Source organism: Uloborus diversus, chromosome 5, assembly GCF_026930045.1.
Source record: "Uloborus diversus isolate 005 chromosome 5, Udiv.v.3.1, whole genome shotgun sequence".
Taxonomy (NCBI): Eukaryota; Metazoa; Arthropoda; class Arachnida; order Araneae; family Uloboridae; genus Uloborus; species Uloborus diversus.
In genome coordinates, this window is record NC_072735.1 from 120,957,944 (window position 1) to 120,970,974 (window position 13,031).

At 35.3% G+C, this 13,031-nt stretch overlaps 1 protein-coding gene across 1 annotated transcript; it reads left to right on the plus strand.

The window, feature by feature from the left end:
- Positions 1-4,851: 4,851 nt before the first annotated feature.
- Positions 4,852-5,764, plus strand: LOC129223111 (EF-hand domain-containing family member C2-like). Its single transcript, XM_054857677.1, has 2 exons — positions 4,852-5,145; positions 5,558-5,764. Exons 1-2 carry the CDS (start codon positions 4,852-4,854, stop codon positions 5,762-5,764), a joined length of 501 nt encoding a protein of 166 aa, XP_054713652.1.
- The last annotated feature ends 7,267 nt before the right edge of the window (positions 5,765-13,031 follow it).

A 13,031-nucleotide genomic window follows, 5' to 3' on the forward strand; every position in this document is an offset into this window, starting at 1 on the left:
ATGGAGTTTGCACTCCCCTCATTGTAATAATTTGACAGAAATGTCCTTCTAACAAGACTCTGGTGCAGGGAAACATTTTTCAATCCCCAATGCTGAGCTTACGTAAAATATCAATATCGTGAGCAGTATCGTCGAGTAGAACACTTGTACAGTTTTCAAAAAATTTCGCCAAAAGTATTTGAACAAGACGCTTAACTGCTCAACGATCCCCAAATCGATAGTTACTGAAATGTAATATTTAACCTTTAAGAAAGACAAGCCATTAAACAATGCAAAAAAAAAAAAAAAAAAAAAAACAATCAAATTACGATTTTAAATCTTAAAAACACTCAACAGGTGAAAGAAGAAAAGTCGATAGCTAACACGAAAAATTCATTTAAAATGTAAACTTCTAATATGAGTAGCAGCAGCTGTTTCAGCAATGGGAAATTTTTTCGCCAATTTGGCATATTCCACGGTATTGCTCTACTTGCAGTAGACATTTAAAATCATATACAGAGTATAAAAGCGTACATCTTTTATAAAATAAAATAAAAGAATATCTTTTGGTACTTTTCTGTTAGCCGGACGCAAGCGAAAAACGCCAAATGATTAGGCCCAACGCCAAGCGATGATTCGCAACGCGAATACGTCCAACAAGTGTTGTAAGATAATTGGCGGATTTCTACATCAATTTGGTGAATCATCGCTTGGCGTTGGGCGTAATCATTTGTTGATTTTCGCTTGTGTCCGGCTAATGGAAAATTACCTGTTTTGCTATAACTTTGCAATCCCCCCCCCCCCCAAAAAAAAGCGCCAAATCTGGCACTCCCTACGGACATTTTAGGGTTGCTGTTTCTTATTTTGGTGTTGCCAATTTAGGTTTTTTCAGCTTTTAGGTTTTTCCTGTTGCCAAATTTAGTATTTTCTTGTATTTTGTACCATTTTTTGAGTTTTTTTTAAAGTTTTGTGGCAACAAATTTTGGATTTCGGAATTGATGTGATGTACCCCAACCTTGGCGACTTTTTCCTATTGGCGCCAAGAAAGCGTCGCCAAGAAAACGATGTATGACGACATATGTCATACATCCTTCTTAGCGATGCTTTTTTAGCGACGACAGGAAAAAATCAGATAAAAAAACATGATCAAAGCACTTCAGAACACAATATATATAAAAACAACATAAAACCACAACAAAAAACATCACGAATATACGCTTCAAAAATACCAGAAACTAGAAAGTTTTTGTACACAAAGAACAATTACTAGAAATTATTTAAAATGCTTAAATTGACAAATTACTATAACAGCTCACCAATGAAATATGTACCAATAGAAATAATATCTACATCCCAACATGCATTTAATCGAACAAAAATTTTTCTCATACTCTGCCAAAAAAGAGCAAAGCGATTCAAATAGCGATGTTTAAAGCGGAAAACATCCCCAAAATCAATAACGATTTCACCAAAAAAGCGCTTAGTTACTCAAATTTCGATTTATGAAAAGTAGAAATAGCTCAACAGAACATCCTAAAACATAAACAATACAAAAATACCATACATTTATTTGCTATCCAAACATGCTTTCAAAATACCTATTATATTTTACATAAAATAAAACCTTTATATTTTCATAAAATGCTGGAGTCAACTTATTTTCAGAAATTCAGTACCTAAAGGAGGCACGTTAATAGAATGTTTAAATAATTCGTGGCATCGATAAGAATTAACTTTTAGAACAAAATAACCGTACTATTTTTGTAAAATTAATTTACATACAGTAAAAATAAAATTAAAAACTACAAGAACCCTCAAGGATTTGTAAAAAGAAAGAATTTCGGAAGTGAGAGTTTTTTTGAGCAATCACGATTGCTTATTGTTATCACTTGACCTTTTCTGATGTTCCGTGCCTTTTTCAGCTTGCACCAGGGGCCTCTACAGCACCACCGCCCACCGGCCTCTGCAGGCGACTGCTTTGGTCCTGAGTCGGGTCCGCTTCTCCTGGTTGGAGGCGTCCATGTCCTACACACACGCACGCTCACACACACACACACACGCCTACGTGCATACACACAGGTCTACACACGCAGACGAACGCCTACACACACAGCACTGCATACACAACACACATGCACAGGCACCCACACACATGCTCCTACACAAACACACACGCGCATTTATACATACACACGCTCGTGATTGCGTAAAACATAATTTGAATTCAAGATGCCAAAAATTCAAATTAATATATTTTTTTTTCTTTGAATTCTAAAATAAAGAACTCACCTTTTTATGGTATAAATCCTCACACTCAGTCTAAAACAATACATCATATGACAATGGCACGTTACAGATACACACCACGTTGGAGTTAACTTTTAATTAACCTTCAAGTTTGAAGAAACTGGCATTTTCTAATGTTTTTACTTCAAAACACGACTACTGAATTTAAACTGACACAAAATAAGCATTCCTGTAAGGTATATTGCACAAAACAACACCACGTGTCTCTACTCCGTAAATCCGAGTGAATAACCCAAGTAAACATGTTTGAACAGATCTGTAAGGTTGCGTTCGACGAGCTCGACTGGGAGCGACCGGTTAGTTAATCACGTGACAGCTAATGATCACCTGCTCCAATCAACCAATCAAATGATTTAGAATGGTAACCTCTGTCGTAACCGGTTGATCATAGAACGTTTCGGTTAGTAACCAGTTTCTTACCGGTCGACCGGTGAGTTTCGTCGAACGCAACCTTTGATTGCCTTCGGGTTGCTAAGCACAGGTTAGTTTCGCCAAGGATGCCATGTTTAAAAAATTATCGCTTCATCGGCGAGAAAAATATTTCAATTTTGTGCAAAAAATCGGATGTCGCCAAATGGGGGGCATATCATATCTGAATCTGGATTTCATATATGTTTTAGCGTCGTTTCATTCATTCGCCATTTCTTTGTGAAGTGATCAAGCAGATTTCTGACTTGCTGTATTTTGCTGCAAATCTGGGTGTATTTTCCTTGTCGAGAAAAAAAGTCGCCAAATTTCTGATTGGGGTGGGGGGGGGGGGGGGGTATATCAAAGTAGTTCCCCTGTTTTTTTTAAACCAAAATAGAAAGTTTTTATTACAATTAAATTGTAATTTAAATTTAAGCCTTATTTTCAAAGACTTGCATGGTTGTTTTTGGCGGAGCTTAGAATATTTAGTTTATAAGGATAAATATAAAAACTGCTTATTATTTAAGATTGTTTCAACCTGTTACTGTGTCAAGCACGTTTTAAAATGGGCGAGAAGAAATCTTTCAATCAATGAAACCGTGCTAAAATTCAGCATAAATAAAAATCACCAATTCCGTGGAACAAATTAGCTACCAAAATGAACAATAATTGAGAAATTTTACAAGGATGAAACTATTTTGGAGAATTGTAGAACTTTAAAAATATGGGAAATGGATTAATCGCCAAATTTTAAAGATAGCCTTTTTTAGTTCCTTTTGGCTTACTATTTTCTATATTTTCCATTTAATCTTTTTTCTATGCATAGGCTTAATTATTTTTTCTGTTTATTTACGTCGCCAAGCTTTTACTTCAAAATTGGTTCAAACAAAAAGATAGCCAACATTTTTATATTTTTGCACACCTTAAGCTAGGATTACGGTATATTGGTCGCTTGTTGAGATTGGCAATAAATAAGAACATTGAAGAAGCATTTCTTATTTTAATTTAACTTAAAATGTCTTTAATATCTTTTTTGAAAATATTGCAAAAATTCCAAATGACATCGAATAAAGTGAATATATCCAATGCCAAATTTTAAGTATTGCATATTTATGGAAGAGAGAGCTTTGTTGTGATTTTCGTGATAAATGAAATTTTACTTTTTTATTTACTTTTTCGTAATTTTTTACATAAGTTTTAAATTTATCCTAAATACTATGGATGGAGTTTCATTTGAATGTCTTTTAAAGAAATAAAAATGCTACAGAGTACATTAAAATATTGACAGGACTTTATAGAATTATGAGGGCCGGTGAAAACTCATGTCTCACAAAAGTCACACCGTCACAAATATTTAACATTTCTGTTTAAAAAAAAAAAAAAAAAAAAAAAAACTTCTGCAGTTTTGTTTCAGCTCAATTATTCAAGCAAATGCATAGCTAAACATGTTAAAATTACTTTGTTAGTATTTGTTAACTGTTTTATTGTACAAAATGTTGGTTTAATCAGTAAAAAATCGTGTCCAAGTGTCGCACCGTCACACTAGAATGCATTAAATGGAAGTAGGAAATATAAAAATATGCAACTTTTCACAAAACTATTTTGTTTTTCAAATTGTAGTAAAGACATTAAGAATGTTAACGCTTACAAAAATAATAATATTTATTATTTTAAAGATATTAAAAGCATCAGAAATATGGATAATTGTATGAGCGACAAAGAACTAAATTAAAATCTTTTCCCAACATAATTTGTCAGTAACATAACATTTCTCGATGTTATGTCTCAAACTTATCAATAAGTTCTTTTTTCAAACTCCAAAAATGGTGAGTAACATACTGTTTGTTTTATAAAATTAACATTTGTATAGTAACTTATCTCACATAGTAGAATTCCATTTAAATTTTAGGACAGAAAATGAAGATTGGGATTAGAACTCCTTGTTTTCCTGCAATTCCGGGATATCCGTGGCAAACAGAGGTTTCTTCAAAAGTACAACATCGTCCGGACTTTCTTTTTACTCCTGTCGATCCTCCTGGAAGATCTACATACTTAAAATTCCTAGAGAAAGACAATCTTTTTAAAACAACTAACACGCCACCGATTCTGAAATTTTTTGCGTATTTTGATGATCGAGGAGAACTTCCCACAGATAGAATGAAGTTTCGTAAGTGTTACATTCTTTATTATGTTGAAGATGGGACAATTAAAGTGTACGAACCGCAGCAAAAAAACACGGGGTTTCTACAGGGAACCCTGATCAATAGAAACATAATTTCGAAACCTGAAGGAGGTTACTACACTTTGGATGACCTCAACATTGGGGAAACTCTTAACATGTTTGGTAAAACGTTCAAAATACTGGACTGCGATGACTTCACTCGACAATTTATGCGAGAAATGGGCTACAGATTAGGAACTCCTGAAAAAGAGATTGATGATCCTGTTTACGTTGACCGAGTACAAAAGGATAAGCATAGAACTTTACTGCGCAGACCACACGAAAAAGATGTATCAGGTCAGATATTCTTGAAAAACTTTCCAAAGGTTTTACATTTTAAAGCTACTTATCATAGGAAGCCAGTTCACCAAGAAGATGTCCGATACGTTTCGCTTTACTACAATCTCACTGATGGAAAAATAAAGATTGCTGATGATGGAAAACTGCAAGAATATAAAAATCAACTTATGAACGGGAATTTTGATAATTTTCTAATTCTACGTCCAATACATGTCCCTAAAACACCAAAGCCTCTTAAGCTTATTGGCGAAAAATCTGGTAAAACTATTCTGAACTTTGCTGCGACTACAAAGACCAGACGTTTGGAAGAACTTATGATGACTCAACAGAACGCAAACTTAGGTTTTCGAGACCCACTTTGTAATTGATTCAAATCCTGTAAAAAGTGGGGTGGACTCTGAAGAGTATTATACTGCTAAAGACTTAGATTTGGGAAAGACAATAGAAGTGTTTGGTGCGAACGTCTTCTTGTACGACAGCGATGATTTCACAAAAGAATACTACAAAAAAGAATACAATAAAGAACTGATTCCAGTTTCCATTGGATGATGTAAAATGTTTTAAATATCATAAAATAATAGTTCCAGCAATTTTTGGGAATAAAGAAGACAATTTGGTTACTTGTGCAAGACACTATTCTGTTAAAGGGATGAAGAAATATCTTGATTTGTATGCTCTGTCATCCAAAATATCTCGACATGGCTCTCTTTCTGGTGATCTTCTTAAATATTATTTGAATAGCTCGACTGGTTGCAATAGCAAACAGTTACGATTCCTGTCTCAGATAATAACTAATGATCTCAAAAAGAAGTCCCAATGTTTCATCGTTCACTGGTTTTTGGAAGATGACACCGTTGTAATCAAAGGTTTGAATTTGAACTTTACTATAAGTGGCGTTCCCAGAGGGAATTTTCTGCACCGCATGAAGCTGCAAAAACCTTCTTTGGAAGATACACCAGAAGGAAGTTGTTATTACTCCGTGGTAGATCTTTATGTCGGAAATGTGTTGTTTGCAATAAGAGAGCCATTTGTTTTAATTGACGCAGATGAATACACTTACGACTACATGGAACGCAATTGTGACATATTTATTCATTCAAATGTAAGTAGTATATTAAGTCGGCTAAAAGAGGACCTTGAGGGGAAAAGTGTTGAATTATTGAAAAGTTTCCAGGCAGCTGATCTTCAAAACAAAGGATTGGTTGCATATAGAGACTTTAGAACAGCAGTATATGATCACATTTCGGAAGATTTAATACACCAATTTCCGGAACAGTGCATGAAAACCTTAGCACGATTCTATGCTACAGAAGAGTATGTTGGCTTAAAATTAGATGAACTTGTTGCTAAAATACAAACCGAGTTGAAAAGAGCTAAGTTTCAAGATTTTGTAAAGCTTCGGCAGCAGTTTTTGATATTTAACGAAGTTGAAGAAAACAAAGATGAATATTTTACGCGTTCATCTGTCTATGACATATTACGGTCATTTCCTCTACCAGTAAACAGGGGACTTATTGAAGGGATTCATATATAAAATGCCTGCTCAGAACAATTTGATAAAATTTTCAGACATTATAAATCAATTGAATTACATCGAAAATCCGGCTAAACCTTGCTGATCTCACTCCGTACGCTGTCAACATCAATTGGGACAGAGTGGAAAAATGGAAAAACATTGATAAAATTAATTACTTTTGCTTTTTACAAAAGTTGACTTGTGACAAATGTCCAAACTCAATTACAAGAAGCTAAAAAAATAGCAAATATTTGGTTGTCTATTTATTGCTGATCTAAAATGCTCGTAATTTTGTATTTTGAATGAGTTAGGAAATTTAGATAACTGATTTTTTATGGTACAAACCTTTTGCTTGCAAAAATATTCGCAAAAATGTTGCACAAAACATATCACTTCTTTGCAATGATTTAATGTTTATGAGTAAAACAACCATGTTTTTATATCAAAATGTAACATTTGTTGAATAAGAAAAGGTATTTTATTTTGAAATAAACAGTGTATATTTAAAATTTAACGCAAAAATGCCATTCTAAGTGTATTGAAAGTTCGCAACATGCAAAAATTGTATGAAAGTAAAGATCTCATTAGTAGTAACATTTCTTAAAACTGTTTTCATCACACATTTACTGTGGAACATGTACAGAAACACAATCTCTTTAATACCAAAAAAAAAAAAAAAAAACCCTAATTTTTGGTTGTTTGATATCTTTGCTTATTTAAGTACCTATTCTGGTAAACAATAGAAGACGACGAGACTTCCGAAGTTTCCACGGCAGTCCTGGGAACGGTACCAACATTCAAGTCCTCAACTGATTTTTGGACGATTTGCCTTTCGGTACTGCATTACTAGCATTAGTACTGGAAAAAGCATTGTTACTGACAAGAGGTCCCAGGCAGCACAAGAAACGTTTAAATATTTTAAAATCAACGTTAAAAAACATTTAAAAACTGTGTATGTATCGAAGTGTGGCAATTGTGTGAGCATTTAGCTCTAGGAACACTTTTTGGCTGGTGATACGACAAGCGTAAAGGGGACAATTCTAATGCTATGTTAATCATCAAAAATATTTTTTTATTGTTATAAGGTAGAACCTCGTTATACCGCGGAGACTAGGAGACACATATTTTACACCCACTTTATAACGTAACCACGGGAAAAAAAAAAAAAAAAAAAACATTCTGCCGAATGTAAATAAACGTTTAGTGAAAGGTATTACGGTACTAATAGGTCTTCAATTGGATTTCAAGTCGAACTGTATTAAAATTAAATTATACATCACTGTACGCAGCATATTCTAATACAATGCTTTAAGACGAAATACAGAATATATAACTAATTACAGCCTTATAATGATTACGACTCCTGGTGAGTTCCAGCGGTAACGGAAAGAGTTTTTACAAAAAAAAAAAAAAAAATCGTTGCATTTCTGTCTGCGAGCTTATTAAAATACATATTTTTCTAAAACTGATTTTTATACAAATCATTTTAAGTTGCTAAAAAAGCCGAAGTCTAGAATTTTTTGTTCGATTTTTCTAAAAATCAAATTTAAAAAATGGTAACGGAAGGACATTTTTACGACGATAATGTCCTTCCGTTACCATCTTCCGTTCCGTTAATATCTTCATTAATTAATGTCATCCGAAGACCCAACTTGGCTAAGAATGCTCTCGATCAACTCTCCTTTCGAAAAAAAAAAAAAAAAAAAAAAAAATCAATATCGGTCAATCCGTTTAGGCGCTAGAGTGCCACAGACAGATACACAGATACTATAACTTTTGCGTGTCAGGGATTAAAAAAAAAAAAAAAAAAAAAAAACTGCATTTCCAAAAACCAAGGTTTTGACATTACAAGGCCAAGGAGACCACGGAAAAATGAATTTGCTCAATTACAACAAGAAGTTCCGCCTAGAGCTAAACGAGCTTGCTTTCCCGTATACCCATATTTACTTTCTAGTATCTGATCAATATTCTGAAAAATAGCTAAAATCGCAAATTGTTCCGAGCATATTTTTAAATATTTTAAGCTGATTTCTAGGAATAAAATATGCCTTACTCATCTAAAAAAAATAGATACGAAAAAATAATTAAATAAACGAACAAAGAAAATAGCAGCTAATACACTTCTTTCCATCTTTACTAATAATAAAGCTGAAAGTCTCTCTGTCCGGAGGATGTCTGTGACGCGCATAGCGCCTAGACCGTTCGGCCGATTTTCATGAAATTCGGCACAAAGTTAGTTTGTAGCGTGGGGGTGTGCTCCTCGAAGCGATTTTTCGAAAATTCGATGTGGTTCTTTTTCTATTCCAATTTTAAGAACAAAAATATTATAAAATGGACGAGTAATTTACGAAATTATCATAACGTGGAACCGTAACATGGGTACAAACCAATTGACGAGAAAATTCACCATACATTTGTAAATATACAGGCGAACCAAAAGACCTTTTAATTTTTCTATCACGGGCGAAGCCGTGCGGGAACCACTAGTAAAAAATAAATCTTTAACAATTCCAAAAAGAAAAAATAATATTTAAAATTAATAACTTCATGAAATTAAATACATCATATTAAAAAAAAATATTTGTTTTTCCCCTGTTGCCAAAAAACAACTTTTTAAATGGATTAATGTAATTTCCAAAATAAATAAAAACACTAAAATATCAAGTAAAGAAATAATTTTCACTGCTAAAAAAAAGTCTGCGCAAATCTTTATGGATTTTAAGGATTTCAGTTTATTCGCCGAAAACTTAATACATAAATTAAAATTTTAGAGTAAAACTAAAAACAAGTCATAATAACAATAATTATCTCACAGTTAAAACCGTGCTGCGGAGTCGATCTCATTTTGGAATAAAAGAGTCAGATTCGGGAGCCAAAGGTGTTTAATTCGCAGTATTACTCGGAGTTGGAATCGGTCATTTCCCTTAGATTTCGCAACTCTGCCAATGTTTGCGGTGCCGGACTTGTTTTGAGATATAGGAGTCGGAGTCGAATATCCAAGAATCGGAGTCAGTCATTTTTCCTCCGTGTATAAATTTTTGCCAAAGTTACGAAGTCAGAGTCGAAGTCCGGGAGTTGAAGTCCGACTAACTGTCTGGCACAGGAATCGGAGTCAGGTCTCCCCAAAATTCTTGCAGTCGGAGTCGGGAGTTTTTCGTCAAGAGCTATTAAAAACAAATTTGTTTGAAGTAAATCCGCCTTCAAGTGAGGAATCTACATTGACTTTCAGTTTCCCCGTAGGCGCTAATTTTATGGGATTTGAGCTGTTCAAAATTGAACGGAAAATTGTTCAACTCAAAATGATATTTTATATCCATGGGCGGAGGGAGGCTTCATCAAAAGCGTTTTCCTACAAAATTTGCTGGAAGCAAAGTCCCCTCTAAGTTCGGAATTGCCTTGAATTTCCCCGTAGGCGTTAGTATTAAGTTTTTTGAACTGTTCAAAATTGAACGAAAACTAGTTCAAATATAAAAAAAGAAATATAGGTATGGGATGTTCTTGCCGAGATCTTTCGAACAAAAAAAAAAAAAAAAAAAATAATTCGAATCGGATTATTCACTCAAAAGTTATTAGGTGGTGGGGGGGGGGGGGCAGACAGACAGACCGACATACATTTTCCCCCATCTCTATACCCTACTTTCCAAGTTTTAATTTTTTGATATTTATTGAATAATTTTTTTGTATTTTTGACCTTTTTCAGCAATCACGATTGCTTATTGCTTTCATTTGACTGTTCTGGCGTCCTGTTACTTTATTTTCCCACCAGCACACTCTGCAGCACCATCGTCGACCGACCTCACCATGCTGCTCCTCTAGCGAAAACCGTCTCCAGGTTGCGCCTATATCCTACACGCACACGCATACATACACACACCTGCAAACACACATACACACACCTGCACACACACATACACACACCTGCACACACACACTCATGCCTGCACACACTCATGCCTGCACACACACACACACACTCTTGCCAGCACACAGACCGAACACACACGCACACACCTACACACACACATGCACACACACTCATGCCTGCACACAGACACAAACACACACGCATACATACAAATTCTTATACACACACACACACGTACCCACACACTCATGCCTGGGCACAAACCCCCCCCCCCCACATACACACACACACACACGTGATTGCGAAAAACATAATTTGAATTCAAGAAGCCAAAATTCAAATTAATTTATTTTTTTTTTTTTTTGTTTATCGCGATTTTTGCAAGATGCATCAAACATTCTTTCATGCTTCTTTTTGAGCAATCACGATTGCTTGTTGTTCTCATGTGACCGTTTTTGATGTCCGTGCCTCTTTCAGCTTGAATCAAGGGCCTCTGCAGCACCACCACCCACTGTCCTCTGCAGGCGCGGCTCCGAGCACTGCCACCTGGAATCAATTTCTCCTGGTCGGTAGCGTCCATGTCCTACACACACACACACGTTAAAACACACACACGCGCGCGCGCTCATATATACACACACACGCTCATACACAAGTTTTTACCCACATACACTCACGCCTGCGTGCATACACACAGCTCTACGCACGCACACAAACCTACACACACAGACACGCCTGCACACACATAACCACCCAGGAGGAGTCAAGCCCCAAAGTCCACCCATGACTTTGGGGGACAGGAGCCGTTTAACTAACCCCCAATGAGCAGGGCCCTGTCGCAACTCGTGATTGCGATAAACATAATTTAAATTCAAAATTCAGAATTCAAATTGGTTTTTTATATTTTTTTCTTCTTTCTTTGACTTTTAAAACTCAACTAAAAATTGGAAACTTAATAATTGTTGATTTTAAATCTGAATTAAATGCTACCGCTTGCCATAGAAATGGTGCAAAACTTGCGTACCATCGCTGTGTCTATATGCGATGTACGATGTCTATACTGCCGTAAGCAGGTAAACAACAGTATCTGCAAAAATGAGTTATCGTGACATTTGAAGAAATGTGTATTGGATTCAATACAAACAAACGTGAAATGTTGGAATTTTAGACGTCTTTTTTTTTTCTTTTTTCGCGCCTTCTTTTTAGTGGAAACTAACTAAGTAAGCTCGTACAATAAAGCTGACGTACAACATATGACAAAATTCAAAAAAAAAAAAAAAAGAATTTTGAGATCTTGAATTCAAATTATGTTTTCCCCAATCACGAGTGTGTATATGTAGGCGTGTGTGTTTGTGTGTGTAGGGGGTATGTGTATGTGTGTGTAGGCATGTGTGTTTGTGTCTGTGTGCTGGCATAAGTGTGTGGGTAGTTGTGTATATGCATTTGTATATGTGTGTGTAGGTGTATGTGTATGTGTTTGTGTGTGTGCGTGCGTGTGTGCTTAGTTATGTATGTTTGCGCGTGTATGTAGGACATGAATGAAACCTGGAGACGGTTTTCGCTATAGGAGCAGCATCGTGAGGACCCGGTCGACAGTGATGCTGCAGAGGGTGGCGGTGGGGAAATAAAATCAAAGGACATCAAAACTGTCAAATGAAAGCAATAAGCAATCGTGATTGCTCAAAAAAAAAAAAAACGAAAAATGAAATATTTGTAGTTACCTGCCCTGGGCAGCAGTTTATTGCTTCGTTTATGCTTGCTTTGTATGCATAAAACACGTATTTCATGAATAAATAAATGTATAAACAAACAAAATGTGTGTGTATTGTTTGTAGAGAGAGAAAGAGAGAGAGAGATAGACGATATAAATATACTCATGTATCGCTTTACATTTGTGAGTTTGTGTACTTCACAATATTTATTCATTTAAAATCCCCACTTCCCTGACATTACCTAATGGAGGTAAGCCACTAAGGATACACATCCTGTTCCCTATTAAGTTCATATTGCGCTATCACATTCCCTTAATCCGTAATGCCATTATGGGATCAATGTGCTCAGATTTAAACAGTGTATTTAATTAAGGATTTCCAATATTGGTATGTCATAATGCTATTAAATCAGCTCATCGTCTTTGATGGGTCCTAGTCTGCGCGGTGTGTTTGAGAGGCAAACTGTGGAATGACAGCCGAACGTTAAAGTGGCCAGACCGAATGATACATTAGAGCTTATCATGAGACTGAGTATGGAATGGCCTTGCTTTCAAAGCAAACTGCATCCTCTAACGCGATAGTTATGTTGGAAATTAAGATTAAAGCATCTGTAACACGCAGCCGAAGTGAAGTACTCGTACTGACACATTTTGAGGAGTAGGTTTTGGCAAAAGGTACATATTTCTGTCTTGATTTTGCTTTAAGACAGCTGAAAAAATGTTA

Excerpts from the sequence above, each read along its gene's own strand:
- LOC129223111 (XM_054857677.1), top strand. The coding sequence starts at position 4,852 with ATGAAGTTTCGTAAGTGTTACATTCTTTATTATGTTGAAGATGGGACA. Across the intron at positions 5,146-5,557 it reads AGATTGATGATCCTGTTTAC|GTTTTCGAGACCCACTTTGT; the intron begins GTTGACCGAGTA and ends ACGCAAACTTAG.